General features: G+C 43.1%; 1 protein-coding gene across 1 annotated transcript in view; it reads right to left on the minus strand.

Annotated features, from left to right (window-relative positions):
- Nucleotides 1-19,082, minus strand: part of LOC141106766 (uncharacterized) — a 106,332-nt gene that overhangs the window by 17,729 nt on the left and 69,521 nt on the right. Inside the window, exons 23-29 of the mRNA XM_073597693.1 lie at nucleotides 13,068-13,189; nucleotides 12,832-12,954; nucleotides 12,542-12,745; nucleotides 12,280-12,426; nucleotides 12,070-12,193; nucleotides 9,804-11,945; nucleotides 6,559-6,564 (exon numbers count right to left, since the gene is read on the minus strand). Coding sequence (XP_073453794.1) covers nucleotides 6,559-6,564; nucleotides 9,804-11,945; nucleotides 12,070-12,193; nucleotides 12,280-12,426; nucleotides 12,542-12,745; nucleotides 12,832-12,954; nucleotides 13,068-13,189 — 2,868 coding nt within the window. The remainder of the gene's footprint in view (nucleotides 1-6,558; nucleotides 6,565-9,803; nucleotides 11,946-12,069; nucleotides 12,194-12,279; nucleotides 12,427-12,541; nucleotides 12,746-12,831; nucleotides 12,955-13,067; nucleotides 13,190-19,082) is intronic.

Raw genomic sequence — 19,082 nt, forward strand, 5'->3', positions numbered from 1 at the left:
TACACCTGCTCAGGATGTAACGTTTTGAAGGAAACACCACAGACCAGTGTCCTGTACCACCAGTCCACCTTGACTCTGCCACCTCTCTCCCAGTGACAGAACGGGGCCCCGTCGTGTACCAGCACAGACCCCCTGCGAGTGTATATTTATCACTTTTCTCCTCTGTGCCATGTGGCTAGGTCCCTAGGGTCTCCGCCATGTGGGTCTGGGGCATATGGCATATGCTTGAGAACCATCACCCCTGCCGATATCGGTCTCCCGCTGTCTGGCTATCATATCATCCTTCTCTGGTACTTATTGCCCCTAGCAATGACATGTCACCACTTCACCCCATGTGTGCATTACATGCCCTGTTCTTCCATACGTCATTACCACCATGCACCCCTAACTTCAGACCGGGCATGACAAAGTTTCAAAAGCTTTACTGAAAACTCTCAGCATAACAGTTACAACGTGTCTTTTCCCTGAATTAATCCCTAACTCAGGTCTTAGGCTGCCCCGGCATACCTGCACAGGCAAGAGACCATATGCGGAAGATCTCCAGTGCTGGTGTTCTTCAGGGAGAATTACAGGTCTCAGCAGCCCCAGGCATGTTGGCAAGTTCCTCAGGTAGGCAATCTATAGTGCTGACTGTCAGGATAGAAAGTAGCTGAAGACAGAGGAGCAAAGTCCCTCTGGGCGGGTGGTTGCTGGAGGATCAGGTTACATCTCAGCTGTCAGTCTTCCCTGCTTCCCACGTGGCTGGAACTTGTCTGGGCAGAGCCTTCCTCCTGAATTTATATGCACAGGGAGGGGAGCAAAGCCCAGCCAAAGCAAGAGACCTGGGAAATACAGTTAACCCCTTTCCTTGAGGCCGGGCAGCATCTAACTAGCACTTCAACCTGCCTACATATTTATAAACCATTCGCTGGACGAATGTTACGTACATTCGTGCAGACCGCACTTATTTTGGTCATCATTTCTGCAATACGTTAGTTCCTTTGACCCTCAGCTTCATCTTATGGCAAGAATGCAGTTTTCTGATTTACCTCAATGAGAAAATAAACTGTGATAATTCACAGCAGAAGCCGGTCTGTGGGTACCGGGCGATGTCCTCCTGCACCCGCCGATCATCGGCAATACGCAGAGAACTCAGTTCTACGGGGGGGGGGGGGGACGACTAGAATCTATCTCTTCCCCCAGTGAAAGCAGCACACTGTGTGCACAAAAACACTAGTTAAGCACATATTTAACCCTTTGATCATCCTAGATGTTTGACCCCTTCCCAGCCAGTGCCTTTAGTACAGTGACAGTGCGTATTTTTAGCACTGATCACTGTATTAGTGTCACTGGTTCCCGCAAAGTGCTAAAAGTGTCAGTTAGTGTCCGATTGTGCACAGCAATAAGTCGCTGATCCCCGCCATTACTAGTATAAAGAAAAAAATAAAAATAGCATAAATATATCCCATAGTTTGTAGAAGCTATAACATTCACGTACACCAACCAATATACACTTATTTTTCTTACCAAAAATATGTAGGAGAATACATATTGGCCTAAATTTATGAAGAAATGTTTTTATTTTTTTTATTGGATGTGTTTTATAGCAGAAAGTAAAAAAATATATATATACTTTTTTTTTTTTATCTGTTGTTTTTTTGTTTATAGTGCAAAAAATAAAAAATAAAACGCAGAAGTGATCAACTAGTTAGTGTTCGACTGCCCTCCGCAATGTCGCCGCCCCGGTATGAGTCGCTGATCGTCGCCATTACTAGTATAAAAATAAGTAAATAAATACAAATTCCATTAAAAAAAATCCCATATTTTGTAGACGAGATAACTTTTGCGCAAACCAATCGATATACGCTTATTAAGATTTTTTTATACCAAAAATATGTAGCAGAATACATATTGGCCTAAATTGATGAAGAAATTTGATTTTTATTGGATATGTTTCATAGCGGAAAGTAAATTTTTTTTTTTTTTTTTTTCAAAATTGTTGGTATTTATAGCGCAAAAAAAAAAAAAAAAAAAGGCAGAGGTGATCAAATTCCACCAAAAAAAGCTCTATTTGTGGGAATAAAACACATACATTTCATTTGGGTACAGCGTCGCGCGACTTGCGCAATTGTCAGTTAAAATAACTCAGTGCCGTATCGCAAAAAATGGTCATGAAGGGGGGGGGTAAATCTTCCAAAGGGCATGTGGTTATTTATTACAGAAACGATGGCCATTTGGACGAATGAACTAATTTTTAACAACGTATGTGGTTTTCGTTCAGTAAAGTCCATTCATTAAATTAAATGTTAGAAACAAATGAATCTTTTTGAACAACATACAATTTTTTTGTACACGTTCTCCTGAGACTTCTCCTAAGAATTTTCCTCTGAAATGCGATCGATCTATGGCCAGCTTAAAGCTTGGTCTCCTTAAAAAAGGCGGGCAAGCCTGAGGCTTCTACTGTCACCCCTCCCCCCCCCCCACTCAAACGTTGCAGTGGGGGTTGGAACCCGATACTTGAAGTCTCTTTCTGCCAGTTGAAATTTGAGTAGAAAGCCTCGTACACAGGACGAGACGATCGAAGGGATGATCATCTGATTTTTTTTTTTTTTGCATGCTAGTCTCATATCGTAAATTCTTATACGACAGAATACAACTTCGGAAGTATTGTATTGTAATGTTTTCTTTCGTTTCCGAGCATGTGCAATCTTGGTCACTCCATTTTTTTTTTTTTTGGACAAAAAAAAACTACTGATTACCAACAGAAGATTTACCCCCCTTTCACGGCCAGGCCATTTTTTGCGATACGGCACTGCATTACTTTAACCACTAGCCGACCGCCCGCCGTTGACTATTTGACGGCGGCAGAATGGCTCCCCTGCGCAAATCGCCGTAGCTGTACGATGGCCGTTTTAAGGGGTATAGGGGACGCGCGCCCGCCGCGTCTCCGAGGAGCGTGCCCAGTGGCCTCGATGTCCGCCGGGCACCCGCGATCACCCGTGACAGAGCAGGAATGAGGATCTGTGTGTGTAAACGTACAAATCCACGTCCTGTCAGGGGATAGGAGACAGATTGTGTGTTCCTAGTATATAGGAACACACGATCTGTCTCCTCCCCTAGTCCATACCTCCCAACTTTTTGAGATGGGGATGAGGGACACCTATCAGCAAAAGTATGCAGGCATAGGACACACCCCTGGCCACGCCCCTTAAAGGAGAATTGTACAAAAAAACAAGATTGGTTAAACCCACAGGTGCTTTTTTTACTACTATTATCCCCTTGTATTGGCTTTTGGAATTTACAAATGCAGCCATTTAGAAATCAGATGAAAGCTGGAAAACACTTTTTGATAGATAAAAAGTGCATTTTATATACAACTATATAGATCAGACCAAAATGAGGGACAAATAAGGAGGAATGAGGGACAGAGGGACATTGCTCCAAATCAGGGACAGTCCCTCGAAATCAGAGACAGTTGGGAGCTATGCCCTCGTCAGTCCCATCCCCCTCCGCAGTTAGAACACAACCGGGGAACACAGTTAACCCCTTTGATCGCCCCCTAGTGTTAACCCCTTCCTTGACAGTGACATTTATACAGTAATCAGTGGCTATTTATAGCATTGATCGCTGTATAAATGTCAGTGGTTTAAAAAGAAAAGTGTCAAAAGTGTCCGATCTGTCACAGTCACAATAAAAATCGCAGATCGCTGCCATTACTAGTAAAAAAAATAAATAAATAAAAATGCTATAAATCTATCCCCTATTTTGTAGACGCTATAACTTTTGCGCAAACCAATCAATATACGCTTATTGCGATTTTTTTTTACCAAAAAATACGTAGAAGAATATATATTGTCCTAAACTGAGGAATTTTTTGATTTTTTTAAATTGGGGGATATTTATTATAGCAAAAAGTAAAAAAATATTGTTTTTTTTCAAAATTGTTTCTCTTTTTTCGTTTATAGCGCAAAAAATAAAAACCGCATCAAATACCACCAAAAGAAATCTCTATTTGTAGGGAAAAAAAGGACAACAATTTTAATTTGGGTTCAGCGTCGCACAACCGCGCAATTGTCAGTTAAAGCGAAATAGTGCCGGTTTCGCAAAAAATGGCAAGGTCATTAAGGGGGGTAAATCCTTCCGGGGCTGAAGTGATTAACCAGTTCCCATCCGGGCCAATATTGGCATTTCTCTCCTACATGTAAAAATCATCATTTTTTTGGTCGAAAATGACTCAGAATGCCAAAACATTATATATTTTATTTTATATATATATATATATATATATATATATATATATATATCATATATATAAATATATATATATATATATATATATATATATATATATATATATATATATAAATATAATAATATATATATATATATTATTATATATGGGTTTTTTTTTTAGCAGAGACCCTAGGGAATAAAATGGCGTTGCAACTTTTTATGTCACATGGTATTTGCGCAGAAATTTTTCAAATGCGTGGGATCATCATCCTGCGCAGAGTTTCCACCCTGTAGCAGTAAAAATGCAAGTGGTTGGGATTGTACAAGAAAAATTTTAGCTTTTGTCCCTTCGGATAATTTTCGCATGAACTGCCGTGATTAGCTATGGAAAGCTGTGTACTGACGACCAGGTTATCATACGATCACTTCGAAAGCTGTATTTTTTGTCCGACTTTTTCCTCATGTGTACGAGGCATTTCCACTTCTAGCTGGAAGGGAGAGGGAGGAGGTGGAGGAGCCCTTCCCCCTCAACTGGACATACAATATCCTAATTATAACAACCTGAGGTATACGTTACATAGGAATTCCTTAAGAAAATACAAACCTAAAACCATCAATCATCCAAAGAGCTCAGGCTTAGGTTACCCTAGTCCATTAGCACTTTCCAGCCAGGCTCTCTCGGGAGGAGACATATGGAAACAATTAACTCTTTCATCCAAACCCAAATCATGGAGGTTTATTCGGCCCCCCAAGATGTTTATCCAGTTTGGCACTTCTGGTATGAGCGGGAGAGCCCCGGAACCATGTCCATCGGGATAGTCAGTCTTGACGTATTAAGACTAAACAAGGTCTTCTAAACTTTTCCTTATAAAAAACATTTTGAAACTTTGAGAAATTTCTACAAAATTTTTCTTGAATAAAGTGCAGAAGATGAAGTCCTACAAAATTCTTTTGTTTATAAGGAAGTCCACGTGTCTCCTACAGAACAAACCAACCTGTTATCCAGGTCAACTCTCACATCTGTACACCCCTTATGGACCCGTCCAATATTTACATTTCTGCCGTGAGCCGGTTTATTCGGCAATAACTTTGCTATTACTATAACCAAAAAAATACATACGGTACTTTTTTTTTTTTTTTAGGACACGCAAGGCTTTCTTTTGATGTTAATGGTAAAAAAAACTTTAATATTTTATACAAACCATAAACAAAAAAATGTAACAAAACTAAAAGAAAAAACACACTACACAGTATTAGATAAAAAAAGATAAATACACATTACATTCTACGAGGGTTCTTCAAAAAGTTTCCGCACTTTTATTAATTCGTTGGAGTTTGAAAAAAAGTGTGGAAAAGTTTTGAAGACCCCCCTCATATCATTTGTCAAATTTAAAAAGACAAAATTATTATCCTTATACAAAGCAAGTCATTTACAAAAAAAAAACAAAGACTTTTTTTTTTCAATTTTGGGCTTCTCTTTGTAATACAACAAAAAAAAAAAACCACAGCAAAATTAATAAAAGCTAAAAAATATTTTTTTTAAAGTTTGAATGGTAAAAGGCTTTTTTGTTCAATTTCGTGCTTTTTTTGTAATACAACACTAAACAAATAATAAACAAGATGAATAAAAGCTTAATTTTTTTTTTTGGAATATTAAAAGCCCTTTTCTTCAATTACTGTCCTTTGTACAAAGCACTACAAAGTCAGTTTAAAATTTTGGGCTTATTTTTGTAACACAACACTAAAAAAAAAATAACAGCTAAAATAAATAAAAGCTAAAAAAAATGGATATTAAAATTTTGGGCTTTTGTGCTTATTTTGTAATACACACAAAAAATAACATGCAAGGTTTCAATATTAAAAAGGATTCATTTTTTCAATTATTAACCTTTGTACAAAGCATTGCAAGTCAAGTTACACATGAAAACAAGGACTTTTTTTTAATTTGGAGCTTTTTTTGTAATACAACAGTAAAAAAAAATACAACAGTAAAAAAAAAACCAAAAAAACAACAACAAGCAAAAAAATACGTTTGAATATTAAAAAGACTTATTTTTTTCGTAATACAACACTAAAAAAATAACAAGAAAGATGCATGAAAGCTAAAAAAAAAAAAAAAAAAAAGTTTGAATGTTAGTAGTTAGAATAATGGATAATAGAATTAATAATAGAATTTTATATAATAATGATAAAATTATGGGGAGCACTGGGGAGCTACAGTTCATTGAGGGATACATGAATGCCAACATGTACTGTGACATACTGAAGCAGAGCACAGCTTTGGAGACTGGGCCGCAGGGCAGTATTCCAACATGATAACGGTCCCAAACACACCTCCAAGACTACCACTGCCTTGCTAAAGAAGCTGAGGGTAAAGTTGACAGACTGGCCAAGCATGTCTCCAGACCTAAACCCTATTGAGCATCTGTGGGGCATCCTCAAACAGAAGGTGGAGGAGCACAAGGTCTCTAACATCCACCAGCTCTGTGATGTCCTCATGGAGGAGTGGAAGAGGACTCCAGTGGCAACCTGTGAAGCTCTGGTGAACTCCATGCCCAAGAGAGTAAAGGCAGTGCTGGAAAATAATGGTAGTCACACAAAATATTGACACTTTGGGCCCAATTTGGACATTTTCACTTAGGGGTGTACTCACTTTTGTTGCCAGCGGTTTAGACATTAATGGCTGTGTGTTGAGTTATTTTGAGGGGACAGCAAATTTACACTGTTATACAAGCTGTACACTCACTACTTTACATTGTAGCAAAGTGTCATTTCTTCAGTGTTGTCACATGAAAAGATAGAATAAAATATTTACAAAAATGTGAGGGGTGTACTCACTTTTGTGAGATACTGTACGTATATATATATATATATATATATATATATATATATATATATATATGTTTTTTTTTGCTAGCCAGGCTACTATACCTAATATAATATACAGATTGAAACTCGCCTATTTGATCCACAGATGAATGTAACAGAAAAGTCAGAATATTACTTTGTATCTCTCCATCTCCGATCTGAACAATTTATAAATGGTGTGTCAGGCTGTCCATTTTTTACACGAGGACTCCAGGCTGCCGTTTTGACAGCCGGGAATTGCTGTCAGGTACAAGGGGGGAGCAGTAGCAGAGCAGGACTTACTACACATGCCGGGTGCTCTTCGATTAAAGTATTTTGGGCACGGGACGCCCAGTGTACATGACTGTTTAGGTTACATAAAATTTTTTAGTCCATTACTACATGGATTTATTTTTTTCAAAAATCAGAAATTGTTTGTTTTACCACCATTGATTTTGAAAATTCAACCAACCAACCAACCAACCAAGCCTTCAATGTCACCTCATGTTGCTACAGAAAAGATTTTTTGTTGCTGAGAATCTTTTTCTTCCGGGAATTTTCTTTTCTTGCGCCTGTGCGCATTTCTTTTTCCATGATACTTCTCACACGACTCTGCCATCGATTAGACAAACGTTTGTTTTTCAAAAAAAATTTCCAACATGCACGAAAATCATTGCTGTGGCCCACTAATGGTGCGAAACTTGAAAAAATATACATACAGTAGATTTTCTAAAAAAAATTATTTCGGAATTCGACCCACGTACAGTGGGGAAAAAAGTTATTAGATCCCCTGCAGTTTTTGTAAGTTTGCCCATTTACAAAGAAATGAAGAGTCTATAATTGTTATCATAGGTGTATTATAAATGATAGACAAAATATCAACCACAAATCCAGAAAAAACACACGGTACAAATGTTATAAATTGAGTTGCAGTTCAGTGAGTAAAAGAAGTATTCGATCCCCCAAGCAAAACATGACTTAGTACTTGGTAGAGAAACCCTTGTTGGCAAGCACAAGGTAAGATGTTTCTTGTAGTTGGTGACCAGGTTTGCACACATCTCAGGAGGGATTTTGGTCCACTCTTCTTTACAGATCTTCTCTAAATCCTTAAGGTTTCTTCCTGTGATAGATTCACCTGGGACAGAGGCTTTTGGAGGGGACTGAATGCTATTCTCTTGTCCTGGTTTTTTAAGGGAAACCTTTGTTTGTGTCTATTGGGGGCACAGGGTGACCAAGCAAATGGGACAGTAATATTTATCCACAATATCTCCCAGGAAATATACAAAGAATATTCCTGATTTATTTGATTTTGAACTGAACATGTTAATTGAAAGAGCTGATCACATTGGCCCCTGTACAATGTAGGAGACTGATAGTCTGCTACTGGTGGTCTCCTGCTATTGTGTGAAGGTGTTCTGTGTTTATACTTATGATAATGTGTATTGTAGTTTTTGCTGGGAGACAACATGTCTGACCCGGAAGGTCAGACCTCTGAGTCACCTAGGCTGGCTAAATGACTAGTTAATTATCTCATGTTAATTTATGTTTCTGGTTATAGTTTGTATTTTTAGGGTAATATAATCAGAAGTGGGGAACCTCCTTCTCAAGTGTATAAAAGTTTGTACCTGTATTTAAATAAACAATTCATGTTCCAGCTTTGCAGCCAAACGAGTCCTGTCTAGTTCTTGGTTGTAATATGCGGCTATAATATCTAATATCTATATTCAGACTGGAGGAAGCGGTATAGGACGGAAGCACTCAAGCGGAGTGTGGGACATTCCGTTACACTTCCCTCAGCCAGAACACTGAGGATGGGTCACGGATGGGTCTTCCAGCATGACAATGACCCAAAACCTACCGCCAAGGCAACAAAGGAGTGGCTCAAGAAGAAGCACATTAAAGCGGAGGTCCGCCCACCACTGCAAAAATTAAAAACCAGCAGCTGCACACACTGCAGCTGCTGACTTTTAATAATCGGACACTTACCTGTCCTGGAGTCCAGCGATGTTGGCACCGCAGCTGATGTTTCCATCAGCTGTCGGGTGCATGCCGCCTCCATTGCGAGTAAGGGAACCCGGCAGTGAAGCCTTATGGCTTCATGCCGGGAACCCTACTGCGCATGTGCGAGGCTCTGCTCCTCTTTCCTACTGGCCCGGCGGCCGGGGAGGGAGCCCGGGCGGTGATATCAATACCCGCGGCTGAGGCTCCTGGAAGTGAGAACAGGATACCTGTGAAAGACAGGTATCCTGTCCCCCCTCTCTCCGAAAGGTGCCAAATGTGGCACCGGAGGGGGGGGGGGGGAGTACAACGAGCGGAAATTCCACTTTTGGGTGGAACTCTGCATTAAGGTCAGAAGGGGGGAACCTCCTTCTCAAGTGTATAAAAGTCTGTACCTGTATTTAAATAAACAATTCATGTTCCAGCTTTGCAGCCAAACGAGTCCTGTCTAGTTCTTGGTTGTAATATGCGGCTATAATATCTAATATCTAGGAGTGTGGGACGTTCCGTTACACTTCCCTCAGCCAGAACACTGAAGATGGGTCATGGATGGGTCTTCCAGCAAAAATCGCCGTACATTCGTCAGTGGATTTAGCGGGTGTGTGTTTTCTGATGTTTACTTAGATTTGCTTTAAGAATGAAACTTTTCCCGCACTCTGAACATGAATAAGGACGCTTCCCTTCGTGAATTTTAAGGTGTACACGAAGGCGTCCTTTCTCGGCAAAACATTTCCCGCACTCTAAACACGAAAAAGGACGCTCGCCCGTGTGACTCCTCTGGTGTGAAATCAAGTGTTCTTTCTGAGCGTAACGTTTCCCGCACTCTGAACAAGAATAAGCACGCTCACCCGTGTGAGTTTTCTGGTGTCTAACAAGGTTTCCTTTGGTGTTAAAACATTTGCCGCACTCTGGACATGAATACGGTCGCTCACCTGTGTGAGTTAAATGGTGTAAAAAAAGGGCCGTTTTTTCAATATAACCTTTCCCACACTCTGAACATGAGAATGGATACGCTCCTGTGTGAAGTACCTGGTGCCTACGAAGATTGCCTTTGTCGGCAAAAGATTTCCCGCACTCTGAACATGAATACGGTTGCTCACCTGTGTGAGTTTTCTGGTGATTAAGAAGGTGTCCTTTTTGAATGAAACATTTCCCGCACTCTGGACATGAATACGGATTCTCTCCTGTGTGACTTTTCTGGTGTAAAATAAATGTTCTTTTGCGGATAAAACATTTCCCGCACTCTGAACAGGAGAAAGGTTGCTCCCCTGTGTGTTTGCTCTGGTGTGCAAGAAGGTTTTCTTTCACAGTGAAACCTTTCCCGCACTCTGAACATGAGAATGCATAGGAACCTGTGTGAAGTGAATGGTGTCTATGAAGGCTTCCTTTGTTAGCAAAAGATTTCCCGCACTCTGAGCACGAGTAAGGACGCTCACCTGTGTGAGTTTTCTGGTGATTACTTAAGTGTGCTTTCTGAGTGAAACACTTCCCGCACTCTGAACATGAATACGGACGCTCTGTCTGGTGTTTAAGTGTTACTTCATCACAAAAACGTTTCCCACACTCTGAACCTGAATACGAATGCTGGTCAGTGTGATTTTTCTGGTGTGTAAGGAGGTTTGCTTTGCTACTGAAACGTTTCCCGCACTTTAAACACGCATAGTGGTGCTCACCTGTGTGACTTCTCTGGTGTATAAGAAGCTGTGATTTGAAAATGAAGTGTTTCCCGCACTCTAAACATGAATGCAGCTGCTCACCTGTGTGAATTCTCTGGTGTAAAACGAGGTTTTCTTTGCTACTGAAACTTTTCCCGCACTCTGAACATGAAAATGGACATTCACCTGTGTGAGTTCTCTTGTGTTTAAGAAGATTTTTTTCAAGAGTGAAAACTTTCCCGCACTCTGAACATGAATGCAGGTCCTCACCTGTGTGAAGTTTCTGGTGTAAAAGAAGGTAAGCTTTGCTAGTGAAATGTTTCCCGCACTCTGAACATGAATACGGATGCTCGCCTATGTGAATATACTGGTGTGTAAGTAAGTTTTTTTTGCTCCTGAAACTTTTCCCGCACTCTGAACAGGAAAATGGAAGTTCACCTGTGTGAGTTCTTTGGTGTGTAAGAAGATTTGTTTTAAGAATGAAACTTTTCCCGCACTCTAAACACGAATGCAGCTGCTCACCTGTGTGAATTCTCTGGTGTAAAATGAGGTTTGCTTTGCTGGAGAATGGTTTCCCGCACTCTGAACAGGCATAGGGGCGCTCACCTGTGTGAATTCTCTGGTGTATGACGAGGTACACATTGCTAGAGAAACCTTTCCCGCACTCTGAGCATAAATATGGACGCTCACCTGTGTGACTTCTCTGGTGTGTAAGAAGCTGTGATTTGAAATTGAAGTGTTTCCCGCACTCTGAACAGGAAATAGGATTCTTACCCTTGTGACTTTTCTGGTGCGTAAGAAGTTTGCTTTCCTCAGAGAAAACTTTCCCGCACACTGAACATGAAAAGGTCACACTGGTGTGAGTTTTGAGATGTAGAAGAAGTTCAGATTTCCTCTTAAAATATTTCCCGCACTCCAAACAAGATAATGAACTCTCTCCTGTGGGAAATCCTTCATGGATTAGAGAAGACTCCTTGGGTATAGATGGAGGTGTTGATGGATCTGCACTGTGAGAATGGAGATGGATATCTGAAGTAACAGGATGTGATTGGTCAGAAGATTCCTCAGGATTAGAGGGATCCATTGATGTCTCCACATGATATGGTCTGTGGTGTGTCATTTCACTCATTTGCTTTATTTCAGGAGAATATTCAGCATTGTGATCATTTTCTGCATCATAATCTGGAGATAAGAAAGGATTTCCCTCCGAGGTATTCCTGACATGGTGTCCATCTGTTAGAAAGCAAAACAAGACGTTATATTGAGGAATGGAGATGGACCTTTCATGTGGTGTACATTTAAAGTTTATCTAGTTGGACCTTCTGTGTTGCTCTCTCCTTATAAAGTCTCCTCTTACCTGGTGATGTGAGGGGCGGCTGATTGTCCATCATGACGTCCTTGTAGAGATCCTTGTGTCCTTCTAAATACTCCCACTCCTCCATGGAGAAATAGACAGTGACATCCTGACACCTTATAGGAACCTGACACACACAATGATACAGTCACCATCCAGACACATCCCTTGTCTGTTACTGGATAATGTCCCAGAATTCCCGGCACCGCTCACCTCTCCTGTCAGTAGCTCCATCATCTTCTTGGTGACTTCTAGAATCTTCTTCTTGCGTTTTCTCTTAAGAGCCAGGAAGGTTGGTGAGGACGTGGCGATGGGGTCTCTTCTTTCTCTCATTCTTGTCTTCATAACTACAGCACAGTCCTGTGATATACAGCAATAAATATAATATTACAATCTTCCCCATTGACCAGATTTGGTCACCTTTACCAATCGAGATCAAAGTGATTTCATGTGAGCCTCCCAGAATCCTCCTCACCTCTCCAGTCAACAAGTTAATGATCTCCAGAGTGAGGTTCAATGTCATCTCATTCAAGCCACATATCTTTATTCTTAATTTTTCATCATTCAAGGTCTGCTGATTCTCCATCATGATGTCCTTGTAGAGATCCTTGTGTCCTTCTACATACTCCCACTCCTCCATGGAGAAATAGACAGTGACATCCTGACACCTTATAGGAACCTGACACACACAATGATACAGTCACCATCCAGACACATCCCTTGTCTGTTACTGGATAATGTCCCAGAATTCCCGGCACCTCTTACCTCTTCTGTCAGCAGATCAATGATCTTCTTGGTGACCTCTAGAATCTTCACAGATGAAGGGACAGTGATGTGTCTACTAGAGGTCACATATTTACCAGATGTCTTCTTCACTACCGTGTAACCCTATTGTGGAACATCATGGGAAATGTAAATGATTACTAACTTCAGGCTGAGACATTTCCATAATCAGGTTGGGATAAAAGTGATGTCATGTGACCTCCCAGAATTCTCCTCACCTCTCCAATCAGCATGTAGATGATCTCCAGGGTGAGGTCTAACATCCTCTCGGTCATGTGTCTTTGATCTTTGGTCATCTTCATTGATGTGGTCATGGGATCTATACAGGACTCAAGGCTCTCTGTAGACGGGTAATAAACTGAGAATTATCTGCATTGTATCGGGATGAATAATGTCTGCACAACATTTCTAAATAGTTGATACTGTTTGTTATACCAGATTAGAGGTCTTCTTTATCAGCGCAACTGAAGGAAAAGCAGAGATTCTATTTCTAGCTTAATTTCAGCCTGGCTCTATATTTAGGAAGTATCTGGTTTATAAACCAGAGGCTCTGGATTAAAACTCAGATAAATGGTTCTATATTAAGATTTATCAGGTCTATAAACCAGAGGCTCTGGATGGACAGTTGGATAAATGGTTCTATATTTAGGATGTATCTGGTCTATAAACCAGAGGCTCTGGATGGACAGTTGGACAAATGGCTCTATATTTAGGATGTATCTGGTCTATAAACCAGAGGCTCTGGATGGACAGTTGGATAAATGGTTCTATATTTGAGATGTATCTGGACTATAAACCAGAGGCTTTGGATGGACAGTTGGATAAATGACTCTATATTTAGGATGTATCTGGTCTATAAACCAGAGGCTCTGGATGGACAGTTGGATAAATAGCTCTATATTTAGGACATATCTGGTCTATAAACCAGAGGCTCTGGATGGACAGTTGGATAAATGGTTCTATATTTAGGATGTATCTGGTCTATAAACCAGAGGCTCTGGGTGGACAGTTGGATAAATGGCTCTACATTTTAGGGTGACCAGGCGTCCCCGGGGACAGTCCCCGGACTGAGGGGTCAGTCCCCGTACCATGTCTGTTCCCGTTTTTGTCCCCGGATTCATGTATTCAGCAGTGTGACCATCCATCCCGCACAGCCAGGGATTGGTGGGCAAGCCAGGGATTTACAGTGTCCTGTCAAATACTGCCTCCCCCCCCCCCCCTAGAAAAATGCCTCCGATGGGTCTGTGCGTGCAATGACAGTGAGTGGAGCTGTCAAATTGCAGCTCTGATGTCGGGGATGGGCGGAGCCGATATGCGGAGCTCCGCACCCCTTTGTCACACTGCTCTCTCCTCCTGTATGTGTGTGCTGTGTATTGAAGACCTGGCCGGGGCGCCGCGCCGCCCACTCTAGTGGAGTCCTGCTGTGTGATCTCTTCTCTGTCGGTTCAACAGCCCCACCACGGCAGGCAGTGCACGTGGGTGTGGGTCGTGGGGGAGAAGCAGTGAACAACAGGACAGGAGGAAGGCAGCCCAGGGAGCGAACGAGTGACTGACTGAGTCTGATAGTGACTCGCAGCCAGAGCAGTGTAAATTTAATGTGTTGTTCTGAGTTCTTCTGAGGGAGAAGGGACTGGCCTGGGAGTCAGTATAGTGGCCACCCCAGCATGGGAGAAAAAGCAGAACAGAGCCGAGGAGGAGGAGGAAGGAATGAAGGTGCTGCTTCATCATCATGGCTGGAGCCTGGGACTATATACCTTATTAAAATAGTAAAACCTGCTTCATAGAGCTGAATGCATGAAACAATGTTTGTTGTTTGGTGTAAATCCAGAGTTTCAAACTCTAGAGAATTCACTAAAGTATAGTTTATAAAGAATCAGTTCTTCCACAAGGCGATCACATTTAAGCACGATGTGTGCAAGTTCTGGAGTTGCAAAGCACAAAGTTGAGTCACAAAAAATTCACATGCCTAAATAATGAATTTTAATGTACTTTCCATAAGAATATATATATATATATATATATATATATATATATATATACACACACACACACACACAGTATCTCACAAAAGTGAGTACACCCCTCACATTTATGTAAATATTTTATTCTATCTTTTCATGTGACAACACTGAAGAAATGACACTTTGCTACAATGTAAAGTAGTGAGTGTACAGCTTGTATAACAGTGTAAATTTGCTGTCCCCTCAAAATAACGCAACACACAGCCATTAATGTCTAAACCGCTGGCAACAAAAGTGAGTATACCCCTAAGAGAAAATGTCCAAGTTGGGCCCAATTAGCCATCCCCCCAAACCCGATGTCATGTGACTCATTAGTATTACAAGGTCTCAGCTGTGAATGGGGAGCAGGTGTGTTAAATTTGGTGTTATCGCTCTTACTCTCTCATACTGGTCACTGGAAGTTCAACATGGCACCTCATGGCAAAGAACTCTCTGAGGATCTGAAAAAAAGAATTGTTGCTTTACATAAAGATGGCCTAGGCTATCAGTAGATTGCCTAGACCCGGAAACTGAGCTGCAGCACAGGGGCCAAGACCATACAGCGATTTAAGAGGACAGGTTCCACTCAGAACAGGCCTCGCCATGGTCGACCAAAAAAGTTGAGTGCACGTGCTCAGCGTCATATCCAGAGGTTGTCTTTGGGAAATAGACGTATGAGTGCTGCCAGCATTGCTGCAGAGGTTGAAGGGGTGGGGGGTCAGCCTGTCAGTGCTCAGACCATACGCCGCACACTGCATCAAATTGGTCTGCATGGCTGTCATCCCAGAAGGAAGCCTCTTCTAAAGATGATGCACAAGAAAGCCCGCAAACAGTTTGCTGAAGACAAGCAGACTAAGGACATGGATTACTGAAACCATGTCCTGTGGTCTGATGAGACCAAGATAAACTTATTTGGTTCAGATGGTGTCAAGCGTGTGTGGCGGCAACCAGGTGAGGAGTACAAAGACAAGTGTGCCTTGTCTACAGTCAAGCATGGTGGTGGGAGTGTCATGGTCTGGGGCTGCATGAGTGCTGCCGACACTGGGAACCATGAATGCCAACATGTACTGTGATATACTGAAGCCGAGCTTGATCCCCTCCCTTAGGAGACTGGGCCGCAGGGCAGTATTCCAACATGATAACAACCCCAAACACACCTCCAAGATAACCACTGCCTTGCTAAAGAAGCTGAGGGTAAAGGTGATGGACTGGCCAAGCATGTCTCCAGACCTCAACCCTATTGAGCATCTGTGGGACATCCTCAAATGGAAGGTGGAGGAGCGCAAGGTCTCTAACGTCCACCAGCTCTGTGATGTCCTCATGGAGGAGTGGAAGAGGACTCAGGTGGCAACATTTGAAACTCTGGTGAACTCCATGCCCAAGAGGGTTAAGGCAGTGAAGGAAAATAATGGTGGCCAATTTGGACATTTTCACTTAGGGGTGTACTCACTTTTGTTGCCAGCAGTTTAGACATTAATGGCTGTGTGTTGAGTTATTTTGAGGGGACAGCAAATTTACACTGTTATACAAGCTGTACACTCACTACTTTACATTGTAGCAAAGTGTCATTTCTTCAGTGTTGTCACATGAAAAGATAGAAGAAAATATTTACAAAAATGTGAGGGGTGTACTCACTTTTGTGAGATACTGTATATATTAGGGGTGCAACGGATCAAAAAACTCACGGTTCGGATCGTTCCTCGGATCAGGAGTCACGGTTTGGATCATTTTCGGATCAACAAAAAAAAATCTCCCCCACTGTAATAATATATTAGCAGAGTATTGGCAGGGTATGGCATAGTATGGGCAGGGTATTGGCAGAGTAATGGCAGGGTATTGGCGGGTATTGTCAGAGTATTGGCAGGGTATTGGCAGGGTATTGGCAGAGTATTGGCAGGGTATTGGCACTGCTGCCATCTGATCTCTCCCCTCCACTGTACAGATCAGTACACAGAGGGGAGAGAGGAACCGGCGTCATGTGATCGCTTCGTCATTTGACGGAGCAATCACGTGGTAAACGGCCGCCGGGTGTACCAAGATGGCCGCCGCTCCGGAGCTAGGCCGCCGAGTCAGCGGCGCGCTCCGCGGAGCGCATGTGTACCGATCCGAACAGGGTGAACCGTTCGGATCACCGATCAGTGACGATCCGTTGCACCCCTAGTATATATATATATATATATATATATATATACACACACACACACTGTGTGTATGTATGTATAATACAGAGAGGGGAGATACAGTATACAGAGCAGTGCCGGCTGGTGCTCAAAATTTTTGGGGGGGCACAAACTGAAAAATTCAGAAAAAAATACCATCAATTGCCGCCTCACTGTCCCCCATCAAATGCTGCCACTGTGCCCATCAAATGCAGCCACTGTGCCCATCAAATGCTGCCACTGTGCCCCATCAAATGCTGCCACTGTGCATATCAAATGCTGCCACTGTGCCCCATCAAATGCTGCCACTGTGCCCCATCAAATTCTGCCACTGTGCCCCATCAAATGCAGCCACTGTGCCCCATCAAATGTAGCCACTGTGCCGATCAAATGCAGCCACTGTGCCCCATCAAATGCTGCCACTGTGCCCCATCAAATGCTGCCACTGTGCATATCAAATGCTGCCACTGTGCCCCATCAAATGCTGCCACTGTGCCCCATCAAATGCAGCCACTGTGCCCCATCGAATGCAGCCACTGTGCCCCATCGAATGCTGCCACTGTGCCCCATCAAATGCTGCCACTGTGCCCCATCAAATGCAGCCACTGTGCCCCATCAAATGCAGCCACTGTGCCCCATCAAATGCAGCCACTGTGCCCCATCAAATGCAGCCATTGTGCCCCATCAAATGCTGCCACTGTGCCCCATCAAATGCTGCCACTGTGCCCCATCAAATGCAGCCACTGTGCCCCATCAAATGCTGCCACTGTGCCCCATCAAATGCAGCCACTGTGCCCCATCAAATGTTGCCACTGTGCCCCATCAAATGCTGCCACTGTGCCCCATCAAATGCAGCCACTGTGTCCAATCAAATGCTGCCACTGTGCCCCATCAAATGCTGCCACTGTGCCCCATCAAATGCTGCCACTGTGCCCCATCAAATGCTGCCACTGTGCCCCATCAAATGCAGCCACTGTGCCCCATCAAATGCAGCCACTGTGTCCAATCAAATGCTGCCACTGTGCCCCATCAAATGCTGCCACTGTGCCCCATCAAATGCTGCCACTGTGCCCCATCAAATGCAGCCACTGTGCCCCATCAAATGCAGCCACTGTGTCCAATCAAATGCTGCCACTGTGCCCCATCAAATGCTGCCACTGTGCCCCATCAAATGCAGCCACTGTGCCCCATCAAATGCAGCCACTGTGCCCATCAAATGCTACCACTGTGCCCCATCAAATTCTGCCACTGTGCCCCATCAAATGCAGCCACTGTGCCCCATCAAATGCTGCCACTGTGCCCCATCAAATGCTGCCACTGTGCCCCATTAAATGCAGCCACTGTGCCCCATTAAATGCAGCCACTGTGCCCCATCAAATGCAGCCACTGTGCCCATCAAATGCTGCCACTGTGCCCCATCAAATGCTGCCACTATGCCCCATCAAATGCTGCCACTGTGCCCCATTAAATGCAGCCACTGTGCCCATCAAATGCAGCCACTGTGCCCCATCAAATGCAGCCACTGTGCCCATCAAATGCTGCCACTGTGCCCCATCAAATGCTGCCACTGTGCATATCAAATGCTGCCACTGTGCCCCATCAAATGCTGCCACTGTGCCCCATCAAATGCAGCCACTGTGCCCCATCAAATGCTGCCACTGTGCCCCATCAAATGCTGCCACTGTGCCCCATCAAATGCTGCCACTGTGCCCCATCAAATGCAGCCACTGTGCCCATCAAATGCTGCCACTGTGCCCCATCAAATGCAGCCACTGTGCCCCATCAAATGCTGCCACTGTGCCCCATCAAATGCTGCAACTGTGCCCATCAAATGCTGCCACTGTGCCCTATCAAATGCAGCCACTGTGCCCCATCAAATGCTGCCACTGTAACCCCCCCCCCCCCACGCCTGCTGTGGGACCTTGCAGCAGGTCAGACAGTGGCTCCTGTGTCCTCCATGTATCTCCTCCCCTCTTCCTGATAGGCGTCCAAACGCAGCGCACCTGATTGGCGGAGAGGCGGTTCAGTGTTAGGAAATCGAATATTCATTCGCTGTTCTAACACACCTGGATAG

This window comes from Aquarana catesbeiana, linkage group LG08 (assembly GCF_042186555.1).
Source record: "Aquarana catesbeiana isolate 2022-GZ linkage group LG08, ASM4218655v1, whole genome shotgun sequence".
Taxonomy (NCBI): Eukaryota; Metazoa; Chordata; class Amphibia; order Anura; family Ranidae; genus Aquarana; species Aquarana catesbeiana.